Source organism: Heliangelus exortis, chromosome 23, assembly GCF_036169615.1.
Source record: "Heliangelus exortis chromosome 23, bHelExo1.hap1, whole genome shotgun sequence".
Classification (NCBI taxonomy): Eukaryota; Metazoa; Chordata; class Aves; order Apodiformes; family Trochilidae; genus Heliangelus; species Heliangelus exortis.
The window spans coordinates 5,642,993-5,665,272 of record NC_092444.1 but is presented as its reverse complement, the minus strand read 5'-3'; the positions used below and the strand labels follow the sequence as shown (position 1 = coordinate 5,665,272).

At 43.6% G+C, this 22,280-nt stretch overlaps 3 protein-coding genes across 18 annotated transcripts in view; all 3 read left to right on the top strand.

The window, feature by feature from the left end:
• The window catches only part of CAMTA1 (calmodulin binding transcription activator 1), a 248,112-nt gene extending 238,725 nt beyond the window's left edge, over positions 1-9,387 (top strand). For 15 of the 16 annotated variants that reach the window (XR_011730433.1, XR_011730434.1, XR_011730435.1 and 12 more), the window contains one exon: positions 6,505-9,387. Coding sequence is in view for 12 of the 16 variants with exons in the window: in XM_071767412.1 (XP_071623513.1) it covers positions 6,505-6,568 (64 nt within the window). In the remaining 4 variants the exon portion in view is untranslated. Of the gene's footprint in view, positions 1-1,575; positions 1,734-6,504 lie in introns of those variants that run through there. The other variant, XM_071767416.1, reaches the window with a different exon arrangement.
• A 2,063-nt stretch (positions 9,388-11,450) lies between these two features.
• On the top strand, positions 11,451-15,238 carry VAMP3 (vesicle associated membrane protein 3). The gene is made up of 5 exons (XM_071767432.1): positions 11,451-11,551; positions 12,845-12,926; positions 13,484-13,642; positions 14,281-14,332; positions 15,048-15,238. Coding segments are annotated over exons 1-5 (312 nt in total). The 5' UTR covers positions 11,451-11,549; the 3' UTR covers positions 15,065-15,238.
• Positions 15,239-15,820: 582 nt separating this feature from the next.
• Positions 15,821-22,280, top strand: part of PER3 (period circadian regulator 3) — a 21,434-nt gene continuing 14,974 nt past the window's right edge. Inside the window, 9 exon segments of the mRNA XM_071767374.1 lie at positions 15,821-15,885; positions 16,075-16,424; positions 17,456-17,607; positions 18,213-18,328; positions 19,194-19,290; positions 19,293-19,394; positions 20,510-20,558; positions 21,593-21,735; positions 22,106-22,184. Of these exon segments, the coding sequence (XP_071623475.1) occupies positions 16,171-16,424; positions 17,456-17,607; positions 18,213-18,328; positions 19,194-19,290; positions 19,293-19,394; positions 20,510-20,558; positions 21,593-21,735; positions 22,106-22,184 (992 nt within the window). The 5' untranslated portion in view covers positions 15,821-15,885; positions 16,075-16,170.

Genomic DNA, 22,280 nt, shown 5'->3' with positions numbered 1-22,280 from the left:
TGTGATGAGGAGTAAGTGCAGGGTCCAGGCTCACAGCTTGTGCACAGCAAAGCTGGGGAAAGCACCCCAAGGGCATGTTCTGCAGACACTGGGTGGGGATTCTGCCCTAGGGGCAGCTGGCAGGCTGGTCAGCAGGACTGGAGGAGAAATAGTTTTACTTTTAAGGTGTTATGTATGTAACAGCCTGTGAGAAATCAGCAGAAAGCGAGTTCTGGAAGTCTGGTAGCATTTGCAGGTTATGCCTGGAATGGCAAGTGATGTGGAGCTGATCAGGAAATGGGGGAATTCTGTGCTTATCTGGAAAAAGTGAACAAAATGTATTGGCTGCTGTTCTGCCAAAATAAATCTGTTACAGCAAATGATTCTTTGCTGCTTTGCATTCTGACAGAACCCTACGTGCAGGTGTGCATGAGAACAGCATTTGGGGGCCTTCTGATGGCACAGCCTGACACATCTGCTGAAAGAATGCTTGCAAACACACTCTGTAATACACAAATTCTGTGTGTTCTGTGCACTGACACCATGCTCACGTGGTCTGTGTGTGCAGATGAAGGATCAGAACATTTGCCTTCGTGTTTCAGTTTGAAAACCTCTTTTCAGAACCTTGGGTTACCTTATACCAGGCTCAGTAAAGAGGGAGAGGTGGGAGATTTTATTGACAGGAGACAAAACTCGGTATCTTTCTGTAGCAGAAGTGAAAATACTTTCTAGAAAAAAAAAAAAAAAAAAGTCCAGTTACTGTTGCCTTGAAGTAATAGTTGTCATCTTGGGGGAACACACTCCAGCAGACAGATTTCAGCTACAGTGCCTGCTACACAATTGTTTCCCTGCTCATCAGTTAAACCTTCAGCTGCAGCCTCCCTCAGAGGAGAGCTTTGCTCATGTAGGTCATGAAAATCCAGGGCTGCTTGGGTTGTGCCTCTCTCTGCTGTGCTCTTGGTAGGCAGGTGGTAGAACCTGGAGCAGAGCACAAGGAACAAGTCTTCTGACATCCATTAGGGTAGGAAATCACTTTCTGCCTGTGGCAAAACTTCTGTCTTCTCTGAGGCAGAGCTGGTGCACTTGTTACTTGTGATTGTGAGTAATAAAGAATGTATTTGTTCACAGCATCCTTCATGTTAAACTAGATTCCCTTGCCCCCACCCCATTCTTATGGTTTGAATAAATGCTGCTCTCCATTTTGGGGAGTGTGCATGTAACACCTGAAGCCAGTTCCTCTGGTAAGTACAACTTTATTTCATACCTGAATAAACAACATCTACTATATTTTGTTGTTCTTTGCATACCCTTCCCTCTCTTGACATTTCAGCAGCAAATGCTTTCCTACTCCTGTGCACCCAGGACTCAATTTCCTTCTGTGTTTTTAGTAAATGCTATGCAGCAGCCATTGCATTTAAGTGCCTGGTTTCTTACATCTCTTAGTAAGATTGAGAATGGGGGAAAAATTTAAGGGATTAAAAAGTCTCATTTGTTCAAGTTCAGGGCAATGTGAAAGAATGTCATATGGGGATATGCGTCGCTGTACCTGCAACAATAGTTTTCAAAGTAATTTCTTTTTTCATTTACCTCTTACAGGGGCTGAATGTATTTGGAGCTCAAATGTGTGTGTTAAATCGCAGACCACGTGCTTTGGGGTGTCATTCTTATTGGGCCTTTCTGTCTTTTTTGTTTTGCTGCCCAAATGAGCTATATGGAAAAAGGCAAGAGTTCCCTTTTCTTAAATGTCCCACAGGCCATTTCAGCTCTCAGAGCAACAGGTAACTCTCCAGACAGCCTCCTCTGGCTCCTGCACTCTCCTTTATACTGATCTCCAGCATTCAGATCCATTAAACATTTCCCTGGCTGGGCATTATGGAGTAAATTTGATGAAGCAGCTTTGTGTTATGCTTTACCCATGAAGCCATCGTTTGCTGTGACAGTTTCTGAGGAGGGGTAAATTCATTTGCTGACACTCCCATACCAGAGTGGGGATGGATGGATGGTGTGTGGGGAGAGGAGCTGCTGCTCGCTTCTGGGGCTGTTGCTTTCTACATTGCTTCAGCACGTAATGCTGCAACCTCCTGTGTGGTGTAACAAGAGTTCCAAGGGGCAGAAGCTTTGTCTGGCTGGAGCAATCTGGGAACTGGGACCTCGCTCCCAGGTGTCAGGGTTCCAAGCTGAAATCATCTTCTTTTTCCCTTTCTGTGCGTCAGCACCACGACTGAGTCAGGCACTTGATCAGTGGTCATCTCGAGTGCACGTGCTTTTTCCTTCCATCTGCTCTTCAGCAATTGCTGAGGGAATGACTTGGTTACCTTAGAGGTGCTTTCTCTCTAGAGGAAATGTTATTTGAGGAGGTTTTTGGGGAAGGCTTCATCAGTGCAAAACCAAATTTACGGTCCTTGCGAGTCTGGGCATGGTTCCAGGAGCTGCTGAAGTAGGATGGTACTTCTTGCTTGGAATCTTGCAACAGCCAGAGCTTGTTGTCCTTCCTGGTGCACTCTGGCTTGCAGCCATCCATCACTTGAACTGTCCTCACCTCCAGACACTTCCAGAAGTGATCCAAACCAGCATAGCAGTGCCTGCAGACCTCTGGAGAGGGTTGTGCACCATCCATCAGCACATGGCCTGCTGGTATGACTTGCTCTCTGCACACTCCTATTTTCTACTATTTGAAAAAAGGGGAAAAAAAAAAGTGTCAAAAAACCTGGATGGAAACATCTTCTCTAAGAGCATCCCTTCTGCTGCACCATTCTCTAAATTCCAGTAGTCTTTTTCTTAGAACAGCTTAGTAATGCTTGTGACTACAAATGCTACCCTTTGGCCCTCTTCCCCTGCCTGGGTCTAAGAGTGGAAAAGTGTGAACTGAAGAAGATTGCCTTCTAGCATTAAGGCAGTGCTATATTGTTAACTTAAAAGCTCTCCTAGCAGCATGTAGTGCATTTCTATTTTCAAGGGTCCTAATTTGTCCAAAATTCTTCACTGATCAAACTGTATTTTTAACTGCATATGAAAATTTAGAGAGTTTATTCCACTGAGCATTAATGAAGAGGAAATACCAGCCCTACACTTACACTGACACTTTATATTGTTGTAACAAAATCAAATCAGAATACCAGCAAGTAAGGAACTTAAGAAGAAAAGAAGGGTTATGAAAGGACTCTTAAGACACAGGAAATGCTGCAGTACAGACTGTCCAATAAATAATTAATTGGTTGAAAGCACATTAGGTTTAGGCTCTCTTGATGAAGTGATTTAGAGGCCTGTTAAGAACAGTTATTTTAAAAAATTAAAGTATTTGCTTGGTCTGGTGTCTAGCTTGATGTGTACACTGGTTCTGGGACTTGGTTAGCCCTGGTTTGGGAGGGAAGCAGGGCATTCAGAAATACACTTCCCAGGTATCATGGTCTGGCTGTGGATTTGCTCAGTTACTGGCAGCACTTAGAGGTCTTTCAGTGTCACTCTGGCTGAGTGGGGCCAGGAGAAGGGAGAAGTTCCCTGGCTTCTTCGTGGCAGCTCTTCTGAGCAAGGAGGAGAGGTGCTCAGCTCTTCACACCTCCCAGGCTGTGTACTGTACAAGTAAAGGACTTGTAATGCCTGCCTGCACTCCCATTTTGAATGCAGCACAGGCAGAGTTATGTATGCAGAACACAGAGGTTAGTTTAAAAAATGTGATAGTTTCAGAAATTTGGATGGTCAGCATCTTCAGCTGAATCTTAAGTTTTATAAATGCTGTGGAATGCAGGGTTTGTTTTAAGCCACTGTGTACTGAGCAGCATCATTCAGCAAAGTACCCATGGCAAATGTCAAAGTCTGATAACTTTGCAGTAAAGAAATCCTGTACTAGGATGTGCTTGTGGTTTTGAGGAGTAATTATCATTGTGCTTGTAATTTTATAAGCCTGAAAAGCTGTAAACCAGTGTCAAGTCCACCTGACCAAGGAAAGGTGTTGCATATTTCTGAACAGGATCTGTACTAGTGCAAATGTTGAGTGCTTTAGTAACTGAACTCCCATGGGCATGAGTGTTACAGCTGAACTGATTCCATATGTCTGCACCAGTACAGATATTGCATGCTGTAGGTTGAAGTGTGCAGCAAAGCATGTCTTGCATTCTTCCAGCCAAAAGTGCTTTGGTAGTGTAGTCCTTGCATGTTGAAGTGCTCTCCTAAGGTGTAGCATGTCTCAGCCAAGAGCCACCAGCTTATCTAATGTGCATGTTCTCAGTAAGAGATCTACCATAACAGGTGAATTTTACATTGCAGTACTGAAGTGCAACAGAAAACACTTGGAAGTTGCACTGCAAATCTAATAGATGGGTTCTTGAAAATAGTCAATCTAAGCTTAAAAAATTGCCTGAGGCACAGAGGCTCAACAGACTTCCCTAGCACAGCAGTGATCTTGGCTCACCTTTTCCACCTAAGATACAGTAATAAAAATATTAGTAGTTATTTTGAGGGTGAGGCTGCTTTTCCACTGCAAGTCAATACATCATTTGTGAGCATTTTTAGGACACTGTACCAGTCCTCCTATATTTCCTGTAACAAAAAAAATTGGCCTGGACTTAGCAGAGGCCAAAGCTCCCAGTGCCAGCAAGGTCCCAAGTTGTGTAGAGCCAAAATTTCCCCACTGAAAATTTTCTCTCTAAAGTTGTGTCAGGCATTGAGGCATGGAACAGCACCACCCAAGCAGGAATTTGGAACCAATTGTGCTGCTTGCTGCCTTGCCCCTTCCTCAGCCTGGGGATCAGAGCACTTCTTGGCCTTGGGGAGAGTGTATTGAGGCACCCCCTGTGCCAGGCACAGATTTCAGGGGAGTCCCATGGACCCGAGGATGTAGGTCCTGAGGCTCTGAAAACAGCATCAGTATGTGGACTAGTGGAGCCCTCTGTCTTTACATGACATTTTCAAACAGTTCAATGGAATTAAGATAATTAGCAAAGGTCTGAGCTGCAGATTGGTCAGTGGGATTTATTCATTGCCTCCTGTTTCTCCCAGTTTCAGAGAGAACACCCCTGAGTCCTTGAGCTTTGAGTCAGCTAAAACAGTTAAAAGGAGCCAGCTCCCTCTTGACTGTGGAAAAATTATTAAATAAAATAATGAAATAGTTTTAGAGGCCAGCTTGTAGCCTTTATCTTATGTTAGCAGGCTGGTGCAAGAGCCAAAAGAAGATGTGTGAGAGGAAGTCCACTTACAGAAGTTACAACCTGGCATTGCTGCTGCTTAGCTCTCCCAACATCTTTTACAATCTGTATTTACTTGGGCTTTGTTAAATTAACTCCCTTTTAGCTGGATTCTGTTACACAGACACAATTCTTTGTACCGTGCATTCATTACTTGTTCTTCCAAGTTTTGGGCAGGAACACCCTTTGTGAAATCACCTTAATTTAGGCAGCATTTTCCTCCTTTCAGAGTGGTCCTCCCCTTGCAGCAGTGGAGGAAAGATACCTGGGGGCAGGTGGCAGAGATCATGCTGTGGAATGGAGCTCCCTGCAAAAGGAGACAGAGCCAAGCTGCCTCAGATCAGCTGGGCAGTTGCCTTCAGGACCTTCAGGTCCTTCAGGTCCCTGTGGATTTTCTGTGGCTCTTTTGCAGGGAGCACTGACAGGCAGACAGTTTTCACCCTGGGCAGAGGATTGTTGATGCTCCAGCACAGATGCAGAATTCTGCTGTACTTGATGGGATTGAAATTATTCCCTTCTCTTCATCCTTTTAATTTAATTTTTAATTATTTCAGCTCTCAGTGATGATTTAGTTCTTATGCTGACAAATGCTAGAAGAGGTAATGTATTGCATGCATTTTAAAGAGTTGAGAACTGAAGCAACAGGCCACGTCCAGGAGTGACTCTCCCACACTGCAGGTTCATCTCCCTTGGCATGGAGTGTCCTCTGCTGCTGGCTGGGAGAAAAAACATGAAAAAAACCCCCATGAATTTAATGCCAGTGACATGCTAGGAAACACAGCTGCTAGCAGGGGGAGTAATTGTGAAGTAAATTATCTTTACACCCACATCGGTTCCTTCTACTCCCATACAAACACCTTCCTTGTGAGGTTCTGTATCAGCATCAAGCTTGGAATCAGGACTGACTGATTTTTCCCTACTGTGCTGGGCATGACATCAAATTCATGTCACTTCAGCAATGTATGGAGAAAAGAGGTCAAGACTGAGAAGACTTTTGCCATGCCAGCTGGAGTAGCAGGCAGCTGCAAAATCATTTAATGAGCAGCAGTACAAAAAAAAAAAAAACAAACCCCAAGCAATTAAACAGGGCAATACCAGAACCAAGTCCAGCTGCAGTGGCAAATACCAGGAAATGAGTTTTTCTTGCCAAATGTTTCTCTTGGATTTCCAGTGGGCCATTCTTGCACTTCCAGTTGTTTATGGTGTCAGGAACGTGTTCCCCTCCCGTCGTCGCTCTGCTGGCTCTTTTGCAGGGGAGGTTAGAGCAAGGAATCAAACTTTGACTTTTCTGTCTTGAAAGAGGTTTGTAATAGAAGTGTTATATAGCTCCTCTTTGTTTTTTCAGAGTGAAAGAATTGAAAAAGGCCAAGGAACTTGAAGATACGCAGCAGCATCCCGTAGCAATGTGACATTGCTTTTCAGACTGTTTTCATTTTCTGTTTTTAGCAGAGACATGCAACAACAACAAAAATACCCACTGCAGTCCTGGAACTACCAGCTGCAGGATTTTAACAGTAATGTTTTGGTCATTGCATTTGCACTTTCATGGACAACTTTTAATTTGTTCGGCAAGACATCTTGGAACTCAATCAATCTTCTGTTGGATCGTGGGGAAAAACAAAAGACACCAGGAGGAAAAATTGTGAGTTGCTTCATTCTCCAAGAAGGAAGAAGCGATTAATTATCCTTTTCACATAGGGCTGTATTAAACAACATGTGGAACTGTACAAATATTATACCAAAAATATTGTTGAGAAAAGGTGGGAATGCACAAGCAACACAAGAATGCTGTTCCTGCACCTGTTGGTCATCTCCAAGAAGCTGAAGCTTTGAGAGTCTCAGTGGAGGGGCTTAGATCAGTACATCTTTATTGGGTCCATGCATCCTCATTTCCTTCACACTTCTGTCCTTTGTGTTTTCCTTAAATCTCTACAGCACACTTAATGCAACTTTTTAAATCTGCAGGTTTTTAATACATCCCGTGGGAACTTACAAGAGAGGTTGGGGTATGAGACAAATGGGTAATGCATGAGGAACAGAGAGAGCAGCTTGAGCAAGTTTTAAAAAAGTTTTTTTGGTATTTTTACTAGAACCTGCAAACATATCAATTGTCACATACTTTCTCTCATGTTCAGCACTTTATTTTCTAGCCTTACTTTCATGTACTATTATTTTAATTAAGTTCTTAAAATAATTTATAAAACATGTAGCTTTTTATCTTAAGTATTTGTCAAACCTCTTGTCATTTTGCAGAGTCACATACAATATGTTGCCTGGACATTTTATACCACCTAAAGATCAGAGTGGTGCTGCATTCTGGCCAGTAAATTACTTATTTTGGCTACTTCATCAAAATCTGGGCAGTTTCTGTATATATAGAAGGTAGACATGGAAAATGAGAAAAATATTTGAAAGGGAATATATTGATTAATTACTAAATATTTTATTCACAAAGGGTCAATAACTTGGCAAGATAAAATTATTATTTGTATAGTTTTGTCTGAATGAACAAGAAGAGTGTGGATGTATTGTTTGTACATACTGTATATATTAAAACAAAGAGATATGTGCATGAACTCGAAAAAGAAATGAACAAAGCAAAGCATTAGTGGCTATGGTCTGTAAAATGAAACAAAAACTTTATTTCACTATAAGAAACTTTATTTTAAATGTTCTTTAGAAGAACATTTTTGCTAAAGCATGACTAAATGGCAAAAAAGAGCTACTGTATTTAGAGTTAGGAAAAAAAAGGCAGAGCAACATTACTTTAAAAAAAAGAAAAAAAAAGAAAAAAAAAGAAAAAAAAAAAAGGATATGTTTACATTTGATTTTGGCTACCAGGAGTTTGGTTTGGTTGGATTTAATTTATTTATTCCTTCCTTCTCTTTTTTTCCCCGTCTTTTTTTTATTTTTATTTTTTTAATTTTTTTTTTTGCCAATGGTGCCAAGTAATGTGAATGCTAATATTGCTTAAGAAAATTAAGTTACTTTTGCAGAGCAGATAATCATAAGAGTACAAAAACTGTATCTAGCTTAACACCATACACTCACTCCAATAAAGAACACTTAGAATGAACATAAAATGAAAAAAAAAAAAAAAAAGAAATAGTACGAAAGTAGAAAAATATGTTTCACATTTTCATATCTCCTGCTGGAAGTCAGAAAATGTAATAAAAATTGCACAAAAAATTAAAAAAATGAAGTAAAACTTAAAAAAAAGATGCAAACTGATCTTGTAGGGGTGTCATGGTATATTGCTATTTCCACATAGTGAGGAGCCAAAGAAATTAGATTTTTTTAAATTGAACTACTAATTTCAAACTGTCACAAATTCTTGACAATGGGAACCAGGTTCTGATCTTTATTACACAGGAATGTAAGGGAAGAAACTCCTGAAGTCTGTGTTGTGACTGTGGGTTATGTACATGTGTCTGAGATCAGAAACTGCTCCTGTGTGTTTGTTTTGTTCAAGGCAGTTTAAAAATTTCTGAATGGACTGGTGTAAATTTGAGATTGTTTAGTTTTGGAATAGTTGTTCTTGCTTGATCCCGGCCACCAACTGCAATGTTTAAACACAAGGCTTGTTGTGAAGCCTCAAAATATTCACACATAAGAAGCTTTTAAACTGGTGTCTTTAGAAGAAGAGTAAAAAACAAAGATTGTGGCAAAAAAAAAAAAAAACTGGGGTCAGTGCTCTTGGTGCCTTTTCTATAATTGTACCTGTTTTTAATTACTTCTTTTCACTGCCAGCATTGAATTACAGTAGATGTGCTATAGCTCATTATCAGACTTCTCTTGTACATTTCTGAACTGCTGCTTTATGACCTGATTCAATTTAAAAAAAAAAAAAAAAAAAAAAAAAAAGGAAAAAAAGGGAAAAGAGAAAAACGAACGGCCCGGCACTCACACTGTGCCTGTGGGCAGCCTCATAGCCTCCATTTACTGTCTGGAATTGGGACTTCAAAACTGTTAAATTTTCCTCTCGTGCAAAAACAGAACAGGAGAAGCTGCAGAATCTCCTTAGGGATGGATTGGAAATGCTCTGTATTAATACTGGAAGAACTCTTTGACATTTTGAAACTGAAATGTTGCTCCCATCAACCAATCCGTGACAATATAGAATCGACCTTTTCCTCACAAGAGTAGTGACCTCAGTGGAAATGTTTTTAACTCCCTCTCTTTGGCAGAAAACGATTCAGTAAATATACAGAGCTATTTCAAAAAAAATTACTCTTCCAGATCCATGGGCCTGGTGGTGTATCTACTAATCTAGATCCTGCTTCAGCCAAACGTTTCAGCCTGTACTTGCTGGCAAACATCCAAGCAGTTCCCTGGGTGAAACAGAACTACTTGCATGCTTCAGGCAAAAGTACAGCTTCTAAGTGCTTTGTTGTGTCGGGCCATAACCCTTCAAGTGTATCACTGGGGAGGTAGAAACCCTCCCCCTGCAGTGAAGTGATTCCGTTCACCCTTTCCTTGGTTGTGGAACTTTTAACAATTTTTCACAGAAGATGAGTTAAGTGCAGCTTTCCGGGAAAATTCAGATTCCCAAGTGCCAGGAGCCAGATCTTCTGTCTTCTGCTAATGGAATTGCTCCTTTGTGAAACACATTTGACAGCAGTAATACTGTGTGAAAGAAATACAGAATATAACATGAACCCCCTCTCTGGTTGCACGCTTATGGCAGTTCCACACAATAGCTGGTGCCCACTGGGGGGTCCCCAAGACTTGCATGTAAAACTAGTATAGATGTCTTCTCTTTTGTAAGTTTTATTTTTGTAACCGTGCATGTAAAGCATCACTGAATCAATGGATCTGTTGAAGAACTCAGCTGCTGGAACCATGCAAAATGTTTTGAATTGCCCTTAAAATATGGAAAATGTTTTCTGAATGCTTTATATTCTTTCTGCTGTAAATTAAAAACAAAGAAAATTTCCCCATACAAAGCGTGTGGTTTTTTGAAACGTCTCTTCCATCCTAGTTCAAAAGAGTGATGGAGTCCTTTACTCACTGTAAGGAACCCTAAAAAAAATAAGTTTCTTCCACTACCTGATCTGTTAGTAAGGAGCATCTCTTCTTATACTCTGAGTAGTTCACCCAGGAGCAGGGATGAAACCCCTTTAACCCTTTAGGGTGGGATTCACTGAAATGCAGCCTCAGAGTCCTCGATCTGGAGCCCTTCCTGCTGCTCTTTTCCAGCCTCTGGTTTGCAGAGCAGCACGGTCAGAAGGAACTCTTTTTTTTTTTTTAATTGAAAAATTTCCCAGGTCTCCTGCACACCTTGTAATAGAATGCTGAATTCTCCACTGCACACAAAGCAGAGCCAAATGTTTGTAGAATTCAAGAGCCTGCAGATGCAGAAACAGAAGAGGTTCATAACACAGTAACACCAATTACTGAGATTTAATAATATAACATATATATAAAAAAATATAATATATATAACTTACCTGTGCAGTGTAATAGTTAAGTTACGTGCAACAGCTCAATAATGCAAATTTTGTAGCTGAGTACAGTCTTAACATAGCAGGGGAAAAACCAGCTTTAATAAATTAACTCACCTGTGAAAGCCTGGGTTACTAACATTATAATTTCATCCCTCTTTTTCCATTTTATGTGCCTGTTAAATTTTGGGTTCTCCTTTAGCATTGTGATGGTTTGGCCCTGGCCAGAATCACGGCTTTGCCAGTTGAAAAACGCCTTTTTTTCATTTTCTGTTTTTAGCAGAGATCAAAGCTCCCCACATCCAACCAGCACAAGCAAACACCAGCCAGCTGCTTGCTCACTCCCCCACCTCCTCCCCAGCACTACGGGGGAAGAGAATGGGAAGAGCAAACAGGAAAAAAATGCCTGGGGTGAGATAAAGACGGTTCAGTAAACTCAGGAAACAAAAAGAACAAGCGATGCAAACGCAGTCCTCACTCCCTACTTCCCACCACCCACCGCTGCCACCCCGCCCAGCTTTGGAGCTGAGGAGGATTTTACTGCACAGAGGGGAAGCAGCCGGGACCGAGCCCGCCCTCACCCTTCCCAGGGCGGCCCGGACCGACCCGGTTCCCCCCGACCCGGTACTGCCCTCGGTTAAGCCCTTCCTGCCCCGCCCGGGACCTCACGTAACCGGGGATTAGAGGGAATGACCGGGACGGGACGGGACGGGACGGGACGGGACGGGACGGGACGGGACGGGACGGGCTCACCCCCACCCCACACGGAACCCCTCACGGTGCCGAACCAACAAACCCCACCCCATCCCACACCCCTAAAACGCCCCGGTCCCGCCCCGGTCCCGCCCCCGGTCCCGTCATACCCAGAGTGCCGCCGGGGCTGTCGCACTTCCCGTTGGGCGTTTCCCGAAGTTGTCGCCGTGCAGGGTCCGCTCCAGCCGCGAAGATGTGAGTGGGGCCACGGGGAGATGGCGATGGGGACGGCCCAGGCCTCGCTGGGCGGCCCGGCGGGGGTACCGCGGGGATACCTCGGGAACCGCTGTGCGCGGAACCGCGAGGTGCGATCGGTGGCCGGGCCGGGCCGGGCCGTGGCTTGGGCTGCACGTCGCGTTTCGTGGGGTGGGCACTGGAGCCGTTGTCGGCTGGTGGAGTGGGCGGGTCCGTTCTGGTGTCGCGGGTGGAACTCCGCCGTCCGCTGGAGGCTCCGAGGGCGCTGCCCGCGCAGTCCCGGGGCTCGGCGAGAGTCTGGGGGGAGTTGTGGTGTCAGGAAAAGTTGTCATTTCCGAGACTCCTCAGCCTGGGGACAGCTGCAAAACAAGCCCGAAGCGGTGACTTCAGAGCCAAAAGAGAGGAGCGGCTGTGTTGCTGTCCCAGGCTTCCTGGTCTGCGGGTGTTTGTGACTTTGTTGTCGCTAAATGTAAATTCGAAGTCAGTGTAAATGTGTAAATACAGCCACACTGGAGATTCCAGCTCCTTTAAATATCAGCGTACAATAAACAGTAGATGCTTTTGATCCTGGAGGAGTAAAAACACAGAAAAGCAAAGTGAGTATAGATGGTTGTAGAGATCTGCAACAAAAACTTGTTGAAGTAGTGACAAGAGAGAAAGAGAAGTCTGTGCAGAGGCTCCTGCACCTTGAGGAAGATGTGGGATGCTGCAGTGAAAAAGAACTCAGCTGCCTGAGGTGATGAATCCAAACCTGGCCACAGGTGAATGGTGGATGCTGAGTGCTCTTTACTTCTGCTTTCTCTTTTTCCCTGTTCATTATTTCAAAAGAACAGAACAGCTGGAAGAGCACCTAGTTAGAATAACCATTAAGTCTCTGTGTTTTTTGTAAACTATTGTTGCTTGAAGCTTTGTCTTCACGTTAATACCAGAAAGTAAGAACACTTCTGAACCCAAATTCTTGAATGCTGAACCATTGTAGAAGTTGTCATATTGCCTTGTGATGGTACCACCAAGTCTCTGCTGGCTTAAAAGTCTCTGCACATCAAGCAATTTGTGGGCAAAATGTTAGGACACTTGTACCTACTGTCACTTGTTAAAATACCATTTCTGCCCTTTATTTAGTTAAATGATACAAGTTCTCTGTTGTCAGGATTGTCAAATAGCTTCTGTACCCTAAGCATACTCACTGAAAAACAAAAGCATAATCTAAATAAGCTAATAAAAAGCAAAATCTAATCTAAACAAAAGCATATAAAACTCTAAACAGAATAATAATTACTGTCTCCAATGCAGGTCAGCCATTGTCCCTGGGAGTGCCAATGTGGCTGCTGGCAGCAATCGTCGCCTTCAGCAGACACAACACCAAGTAGATGAGGTAAAAGTCTGATAGCTGTGTAATGATATTTCTTCAGGAAAATGAGGTAACTAGAAGAGATATTCTGGCCAGAACAATTTTCCCTTTGTTATACGAAGGAGAAGTTGAGTATCATTCAGCTTGCTGCATTGTACTTCCATCATCTGAACTCTTGCAAAGGTTAAAAAGAAAATAAATAAAAATCCGCTCAGTTGAAGTGGTTTCTGGAGAGGTTTCTGGGGAGTTCAACAGCTAGGCTGGCTATTGACAGTATTTTTTTAATTTAATTGGTTTTATTTTAATGTGGTTGACTGTCATGTTTATCTGCCTTGACTCCCGAGGAGAACTGGGAATTATTTCCCAGTTTGAGGGAATCCCAGTACAGCTGACACCACTGACATTTTAAAGCAGGCAATGGGGGCTTCCAGGAACATGATTTTTTTTTTAAGCTTATGGCTGGACATAATAAAAGGCAAAATCTGAGAAAAGAGCATTAAGAGAACCAGGTGTTGCCTGCAGTGCAGCTCCCTGGGGGGTGATACAGCTGATAACTGAGGGTAAGCATTAAACTGCTGCAGGTTGTTGACATCATGAGAGTGAACGTGGACAAGGTGTTGGAGCGTGACCAGAAGCTGTCAGAGCTGGATGACCGAGCTGATGCACTGCAAGCAGGAGCATCCCAGTTTGAGACCAGTGCAGCCAAGCTGAAAAGGAAGTACTGGTGGAAGAACTGTAAGGTAAGCCTGGTTTCTCTCCTTACCCTGTGCAGGGTTGTCATCACCACCCTTGTGATTTGCATCCCGAAAGGCAGAAGTGATTTAAGTTAGAGATGTTTTTATGAGATAAGGCAGAGCACCAGCTGTGTGGCTTAATGCAAGAGCTTGTCCAGAGGGAAACACCTCAGTAATTTGAGGCTTCAGGGAGAAAAAGGCTAAATTTTTGGGTTGAGTTAATGTGCAGGATGTGTTAAGAAATCAGAAGGAGCTCACACAGATTCCTGTACTTGTAGCTGTTGGCAAATGTTGGAATTGTCTCTTGGTGAGTGACAGACACAGTGAAAGATGTGGTAAAGGGTAAGAGTAGGAATATTTGTAATAGTTGTTGATTCTTGCCTGTAGAGGCAGGTTTGGCATGGAGATGATGATGGAAAAGGACCTACTGGTCTGCTTTGAGTGAGTGCACAGCTGAGTGGCAACAGGGAATCAATCTCATTCACTGAAAAAGTTTTAATTGGTATAGAACCAATTATTAGGTATAGAACACAGTACAAAAAGTACCTTCTAGGGGCTGTTTTCCTGTCCCCCAAAGCCCACTAAATGCTGTTGCATGGTTTGTAGTGTTGTATGGCTTGTTTTTCTTTTTTTTTTTTCCACAGATGTGGGCAATATTGATAGCTGTTCTTGTCATTATTGTCATCATCATTATTGGTAAGTTTCACCAAAAACCAGATTTCTTACAGAGTTGGCATAGATGGTGTTAATTCACTGGCTGGTGTGGCTTAAGTAAATCCAGGATATTCAAATGAAATTATATAAAACATTAACTAGAAACAGCAGTGACTGCTTTAACAACTGTTGCCTGCAGTGAGTGGCAAACTGTGCCCACTGTGGGAGCTCCAGGAGCTTAAACTCAAAACACCTGTATGGAGTGAACCAGGTGGAAGTAGCAAGAATTTAAAAAAAAAAAAAAAAAATTGTTTTTATTTGCTACAGCTGATTGTTGGCCCTGGTCTGGGATCTGTGTTTCAGCTGCTTTCTGGATAAATCCTCAGTGCCAGTTTAGGGAGGTTTTTTCCAAGTAGGGTCCTTTGCTTGATGGTGGCAGGATAACAAACCAGAAACACATAATTTAGTTTTTGGCTGGAATTGTCATGTAATCCTCCTGCATTTTTTTTAGGGGGTCAAAGTTTAAGTTTGTGTCTAATACAGTGAGAAATGCTGCGGTAACCATGGGCAACAGACACCTAATCCTGGGTGAGAAACAGTGTGCAAGCACAACAGGAAAACCAGGGAAAGCAACACCGGGAATCCTTAAATCCCTTTTTAACCATTTCTAGAACTTTTCGTCCTTAAAATGCAGGAGTGTGGGGGTGAGGGGATGAAGGACTCTGTACCTTGTCCAACTTTCTCCTTCTCTTTGTAGTCTGGAGCACGTCCTGATGAGTTCCAGAAGAACCTCAGCCCCACCCAAGTGCCTCCACTCCTCCACTCCAAACCTCCTGCGTTTTCAGCCAATTTTTCTGCTGTTTGAGCAAAACTGTTTTGATTACCGAGATGTTAACTAACGTTACCCGGTTGCCTTAAGACACTCCTCATAAATCACTAACGAGCACAGCCCCCCCTTAGCACGGTGCCTTCATCAACCGGAGCCGCCGAGGAGGAGCCGCTGGGGGTCACGATGCTGCCCTGGGTTCTGCAGACGGGCCGGGGGGTTGCCCGCCCTCCGGTGCCCCCGTGCCTTGTCCTCTGCCTTCGGGAGACCCCCGGCCCGGCCCGATCCGACCCCCGCACCCTTCTCTGCCCCATCCCCATCCCCGCTCTCGGTTCCGGTCCCGCCCCGGTGTGTGCGTGGGGTGTGGGGGGGGGTCGGGTGGGGCCGCACGTGGCGGCGGGGGAACGCGCGCACGGGGGCCGCGTGCGGCGGCGCGTGAGGGGCGGGGCGGGCACCGCCCTGGCCTCGCGCCCCCCCGCCTGGCCCCGCCCCGCCGCGCGCTCGGCGCTGTCCAATAAAAGCGGTTCCGCACCCCTCCCCCCGCCCCCTCGCTCCCGGCTCCGCCTCCGCCTCTTTATTCCCGTCCCGCGCGCACGTGGCCGGGGCGTGTGCGGGTGTGCGCGTGCGGCCGCCGTTACGTAACGGGGCGGGCGGGGGTAGGGGCGGGGTTCCGCTCCCGGTCCCGGTGCTGCCGGTGCCAGCGGGCGGTCGGGGCAGCATCGAGCGGTGTTGGCGGCGGGGGCCTCACGTTCCTGCCGGCCGGGAGCGGGTAGGGCCCGAGGCGGGGGAAGCGAGGAGGCGGCCGCTCCTCGGGAATGGTTGGGGTGTGCGGAGGGGCCGCCTGCGGAGAACCGAGTGAGGGAAAAGCCGTCCCGGAGGGAGCGGGCGGTCGCTCGGCAGCAGGGAAGGGGGGAGCCTCCCGCCTCCCCTTGAAGCGCTGCGTGCGTTTGTCCCGCAGAAGCCTCCCCGCGCCCGGCTGCTCCGCGCAGGGTCCGATCGCGCCGAGGAGCGAGGCCGTGGGTGCCTCAGCGCTGCGGCGTTCTGCGGGGCCGAGATGGAGGTCGGCAGCTCGGAACGTGGTGCCCGGTGGTCCCCGGGGGCTGAGGCCGAGCGGGAGGAGGCGATCGGCGGCGGCGGAGGGAGAGGGGAGCGCCGGGGGGACGCGGGATCGCGGAGCGCGATGCGTGAGGGAGCGAACTGCGGCGGGAAGGAGTTGAACGGGCTCGGCTCCATCGGCACCGAGCGCTGCAGCCCCCGGCCCGAGGGCTGCTCCGAGGGAAGTTTCAGGAGGCAAAGCGGAGCTGGAAGGTAACTCCTGGGAAGGGCGAGGAACCCCACCTGAACTGCAGACCCCATGGGTGTAATGGTCTCGCGTGGAGATTAAATTGCTGCTCCGTGATTCCTCGTAAGCTGTTTGCCTGATCCAGATGCGTCATTGACCCTTTCGGGGCTTCTATATATACCTAATCTAAAGGCTACATTTAGCAGCCGTAAAGCAGAAATTACTTAGATTTATTTTTTTTTTAAAGTCCAGATACGCGATTTTTTTTTCAATTAGAAAAAGCATCGTCCAAGAGCAATCGTTTATGCAGTGTTATGCGTGTAATATTTGAACTTTTATAGTGATTTATACAGTATGATGCTAATGAAAATGCCAAATGGGCAAAAATGAATTAAAATCACAGTCTTTGTGTCTCATCTCCAGGTTTAGAATCGATCTGTGTTTCTAGGATTAACTGCTTATTAATCAACCTGTGAAATGTGCAAAAGCAAGAAGAGGGAGATGCTGCTTGTTAATAACCTCGCAGCTATTGAGGCCACCAGCTCTGTTAAAAGCATAATGAAAACTTCCAGCTCCATGAGATAAAAAAATCTTTGCATTTGGGGTATTTTCAGAACCTCAAAATAATTTCCCTGAAGAGTAAGACGTAGACATCTTCATGGTGTCCAGTCTAATAAGATGCAGACATTGAGGCTAGAAAGACTGATACAAGTAAAGAACCAACATCTACTCATTATTTTAATGCCAGTTATGTTTAGAAAATGTTAATATCAACTTTTTTTAAGTTGCTTCCTAGCAAGCAGTTTGGTTATGATGTGACTTTGCCATTCATGATGTGGTGGAGTTCAAAAAGGGGAAGGAAAGGAGAAGATATTAAGTAAAAAAGAAGAAAGGTACAAGAAGAAATAGAGCCAATTAGCATTAGGACATTTCTGGCTGTTCTGTGACTTTGTGGCTATGCCCATAAAAGAATAATTTACTGAATCATTTTAATTAGTTGACAGAAGAGAAGCTTCTATACCAAAAGTCTCTGATGAAGTTTAATCTCTTTTTGCAGTGAGGAGCTGAATTGGAGCCAGTCCCACAGAGATCTAATGATGATGATCCAAGAAATGAAAAGGTGTTTGCCTGAAGAGAAAAGGAGTTCCAGCAAGCCCAGTACCATTAGTGCTCTCAACTATGCCTTGCAGTGTGTCCAACAGGTCCAAGGTATGTGTGGAAAGAATTTGGAAAGGTAGAAATTGTACAGCATCTTGGTTTGAATAAGTGTGTCTGGCAACAAACAACATTAAAACAAATTAATACATTAATTGTCCTGCAAATTTTCTGAAGCACTGTGGGGTTTTGGTTTTTTGGGATTTTTTTTTTTAATAATTATGTTATCTTTTCCTTTGAAATGCCTACCTAGTGCTTCTCTTCTCTTCAGAATCCTACAGCTATAGGTGCCAACTAATAACTTCTGTATATATTGGGAAAAAAAAAGCATTCCTGTCCCATTTTGACAAATTACTGTATAGTCTGTTTTCCAACAGAACTAAGTAGTTAAGATGGTTCTTTTGCCATCAGGTTCTGTCCTTTCTACTCCCTCATGCTCATTTTCTGTAACATAAACAGTGCACTCCAGTAGTATAATCAGTATTTTTTTTTCCTTTGTCACTACACAGACCTTCCACACCTCACCTTGGACTTCAACAAAAAGCTGACAAAAATACCAGGGCTGTAAGAAATGCTTTCAAAATAGTTTCCTTACTGACTTCCTTGTGTTTGTTTTGCTTTTCCTGTTTTTTTTTTTGTTTTCTTTTGTTTTCAATTAGCAAACAATGACTTTTTCCAGGCTCTGAATGACCGAAGAGTGTTTCAGACAGAGGTGGTGACTTACAGCATAGAAGAGTTGGTGGCAGTTGCATCTGAACACACTCCAAAAAACACTGTAAGGAATTCAGGAGTAGTTAAGGACTTGTGCTTGGCATCTCACTCTTTATTTAGCCTCCCTACATCATTTTGTGGAAATAAAATGTGTAAAATTTAAAAGCTTTAAGTTTTAGCCATAGAGACCTTTGTGTTTTTAAAGACAGAACAGTATTTCTTATCTGTGCTGACTCAGTGTACCCAGCAGAAGTGAAGAAATAGCTATTTTTCTTCTTTCTTTTTTTTCTCTTTTTGCCAGAATTAACAAAGAGTTCATTGAGAATCTGATTTGAGAATTCATTGACAGGGTAGTGATCTTTTTAGACAGACTCAGCAGAATGTTTTCAAAGCTGGGGAATTCCATAATTGTGAGGGACTTTGGTTTCTATTTGTACTCCTCAATTTATTTTTTCTTTCCATGATTTGCCATACATGTCATTCTTTCTTGCTCTGCTTCAAAGAAGAGAATGTTGAGATTCAGCACTGTTAGATGGCATCTCAGAAGTGTTACAAATACTTTCTGCTTGAAAAGTTTTCAGAATATTTTTGTGTGAGGAGCTGTGGTGAATACTGTGACATTTGGGGAGAAGTGTGTGGAGTGATAAAGTTATTCTGGACAGTGCCAAGCAACACTTCAACTTCTTGATGTTGGAGTCCTGTTAACATTTTTAAATCCTAAGTAGCTCATGCACAACCTTAATTGGATGCTGGCTTAAGAACACATCTTTTTAACCTCTGTGGTGTGTGGTGATTTTGTTTGGGTTTTTTGTTTGTTGGGTTTTTTTGTTTGTTTAATTGGGGTTTTTTTGTTTGTTTTGTTTTTAAATCATTACAGTATTGCTACCAGGTGTTGGGGAAGGATTGTTTACCAATGTTTGGTTTTTCAGGACACATTTGTGGCTGTGTTTTCCTTGCTTTCTGGACGCATAGTGCATATTTCTGAGCAGGCAGCATCCATCCTGAACTGCAAGAAGAAAGTGTTGGAATCTCCCGATTTGTAGAGCTTCTTGTCCCTCAGGATGTGAGTGTGTTCTACACACACACTGATCAGTCCCACCTGCCTCTTTGGACCATGGAAAGTCACACAGGTGGGACTTGGCAGGGCTCTTAAAAGTTTTCTGTGTCTTTCAGTCTCTGCAGAATAAGGATAGAATAGTTTTTAATGCTTATCCTGTCAGTGTACATAGGCAGCACTTGTTCCTGTTCCACTTTGACCACTTCAGTCCTCATGCAGCTTGTCCTGGCTGGTCTCCTACAGTCTTAACTTTTACTTTGAGTAAGTAAAGGGCAGATATTTCATTGGTTTGTGTCCTATAGTGCTCATTTCAAATCCTGCTGCTTCAGTGGGAGAGTTAGATTAGATCTCTAGAGGTCCCTCCCAGCTCTGACAATTCTGTGATTCTGCTTTTTAAAAAGAAACTAAAGGTCTCCTTGTGAGTTGAAAGTTAGAACTACATCTTAAGGTTGTTCAGGTGCCTTGTTTTTGGGGTCTGCTTGCATTCTGCTGTCAACATAGCTCTCTGTACCCAAATTAAAAAAAAAAAATCCAAAGTGTACCCAAAAAATCAGTGCTGGATGTACATAGTGACTTTCGAGTCCTGTGTTATTTGTGACCAATTAAATTGCAGTTGGCATGTGACAGAATTGTCTTTTGTCTGCCTGCCTGTGGGCTGTTTTGGCATCAGATCTGGAAAGTCCAAAATCCTTGATTCCTTGCTTCAGTCATTGCATGTGAGACATCAGAGGCTGCTGAGATCAACGTGCCAGGGATGTCACAACTCAGAAACTGTAGCACCCTGTGGAGTCATCATTTTCTTCCTGTGAACTGTTACTGAGTTTTCCTCTCCCTGTAACCCTTGGCTGTATATAGATTTTGGTACATGGCTCAGAAGGCCAGGAATTTCCACCTTTTTTTCACCTTTTCCATAGTGCACTGGGCAAAGGAGGTTTTTTACATCATAATTATTGCTTCTTAATATAGTTTCAAGTAAGCCATTTCTCCAAGAGTGAGGGGCTTAAAGAGAAAGCATGTGAGGTGGAAGCAAACTGATGGACAGCTAATTCAGCAGCTCATAAAGACTGGGTTGTGAGACTTCAGTCTTTCTCAGAAAGCCTGAAGAATGCAGAATTTAAAATAGTTTTGATGGGTGTCACCTTTTTAAGGATATTAACTGATAGTTTCAACGTGTGTTCTGTTTAATAGCTTCTCTGTATGAATATGCCCAGGTGAAATCCTTTTTCTGCAGGATCAGGCAAGTACATTTTTATAGTTTTATACTGGTGAGGGCTGGGCAGTGGGTGCAGTACTGGGCAGAAACAATGTTGTGTTGTCACAACTGACCAGTGTGAGCTGGAATTTCATTACAGAATTGGTTTATTGTGTTTAATACTGACATCCAGCAGAATATTTTGAATAGCTTTCCTAAAATAATGCTTAAATTTGCATGGGAACAGAAGGAAAGCTCTTCAGATGTTTTTTTTTTTTGGACCTATCAGTTTCTTTCAGTACTGTTGTACAGGAGAACAGTTGTGTGAAAAATGGCTGCTCTCCCTTTTTACACTTTGAGAGCAAAGGCAAAGGGTGTTTTGCACAAGATTGCTGGAGAGTTTGTGACAGAGACAGTAAGAGAAACTCACCAGAGTCCCAAGTATGAGACCTGAATCATGAGACACTGCTTGCTGTCACTAGGGATGCAGTTTGTTGCTTTGTGCCTGGCTAAACTTTGTGCTAAAAGAAGGAAAAAAAAATTTGGGATTGGTCTATAATCTTGAGTGCAGTTCTGTTCCAGGCTTAGGTGGTCCCTTAATTTTAATAAGAACTGTTTGCCTGTGAACAGACAATATTTATTCCATCTTTCAATTGATTATTGATTCACTCATCTCTGTTTCAAAAACCCAAGCTCTAAAATCACCTGTTTTGATTTGTCTAAGGGTATAAAAAAATACATGGAATAAATAAACAACAAACAGAAAAAGAGCTGCTTAACTTAAAGGAGTGCAAAAGACAAAATTAGTGGTTCTTGTGAATATTTTTTCACTAAGAAAGGAGTCTTTCACTGTTAGTATAATGGCATTTTTAGAATAGCCTCTGAATGCAAGTATTGGAGCCAAAACATCTCCCTGGTTTTCAGCAGAGCAAGGTCAGTATTACTCAGTGTTGATGTTGGATCCCAAGGGAGGTTCTGATTATCTGTGTGCTTAGCATAACTTCTCCATGCAGGGCTCTCAGGCCTGGTGTAAAGAAACTGTCTTGACACCATTTTTTATCCCTTTTCCTTTTCCTCAGGGGTGGCAAAGACCAAGAACAAGAAATGCATTGTTACCCCTTTCGAATCACCCCCTACTTGGTCCATGTGTGTACTTCTGTCCACGTGGATGCAGAATCCTGCTGCTTAGCTGTGGCTGAGAAAATTCACTCTGGATATGAAGGCAAGTGGAGAGACTCCAGTGGAAATAACAAGCCAATAGGAAAATGCAGTGTATGTGCTTCCTTTGCTTAGGACTTGTGCTTGGGTAGTCTCACTGTTGTAACTTCCAGTTTGTGTGTGCATGTGCATGCAAATCCAGAGCATCTCTGCCTTCTTTGCAAGGCCCTGAAGCATTTGACCTCTTTTCACTATTTTTATCTTTCTGAGAAGTGTGTAGCACCTAAATTTTGTAATGTTTTTGTGACTTTCTGATCAGAAAGCAGTGAACAGTTAAAAAGTTCAGGAGCCAATAACTCCATTGTGAGCAAAAGTTAACAGGTTTTCTGTCTTCGTGCATATTTTGTTTCAGTAAATGTTTCTTTTTCTCTTAGCTCCTCGAATTCCTATGGATAAAAGAATCTTCACCACCACTCATACCCCTGGATGTGTTTTTCTTGAGATAGATGACAGGTAAGATTTGAAACTTAAGACCTGTGAGGTGTGTATTGAGGAGGCAGCAAAAAATCCTTTTGGTGATGTGGCTGGAGACACAAATAAAGTAGTTGA

What these genes read in the sequence shown, in the direction of transcription:
- VAMP3 (XM_071767432.1), top strand. An exon ending in CACAACACCAAGTAGATGAG is followed by an intron (nt 12,927 to 13,483) that starts GTAAAAGTCTGA and finishes AAACTGCTGCAG; the next exon opens with GTTGTTGACATCATGAGAGT. An exon ending in ACTGGTGGAAGAACTGTAAG is followed by an intron (nt 13,643 to 14,280) that starts GTAAGCCTGGTT and finishes TTTTTTCCACAG; the next exon opens with ATGTGGGCAATATTGATAGC.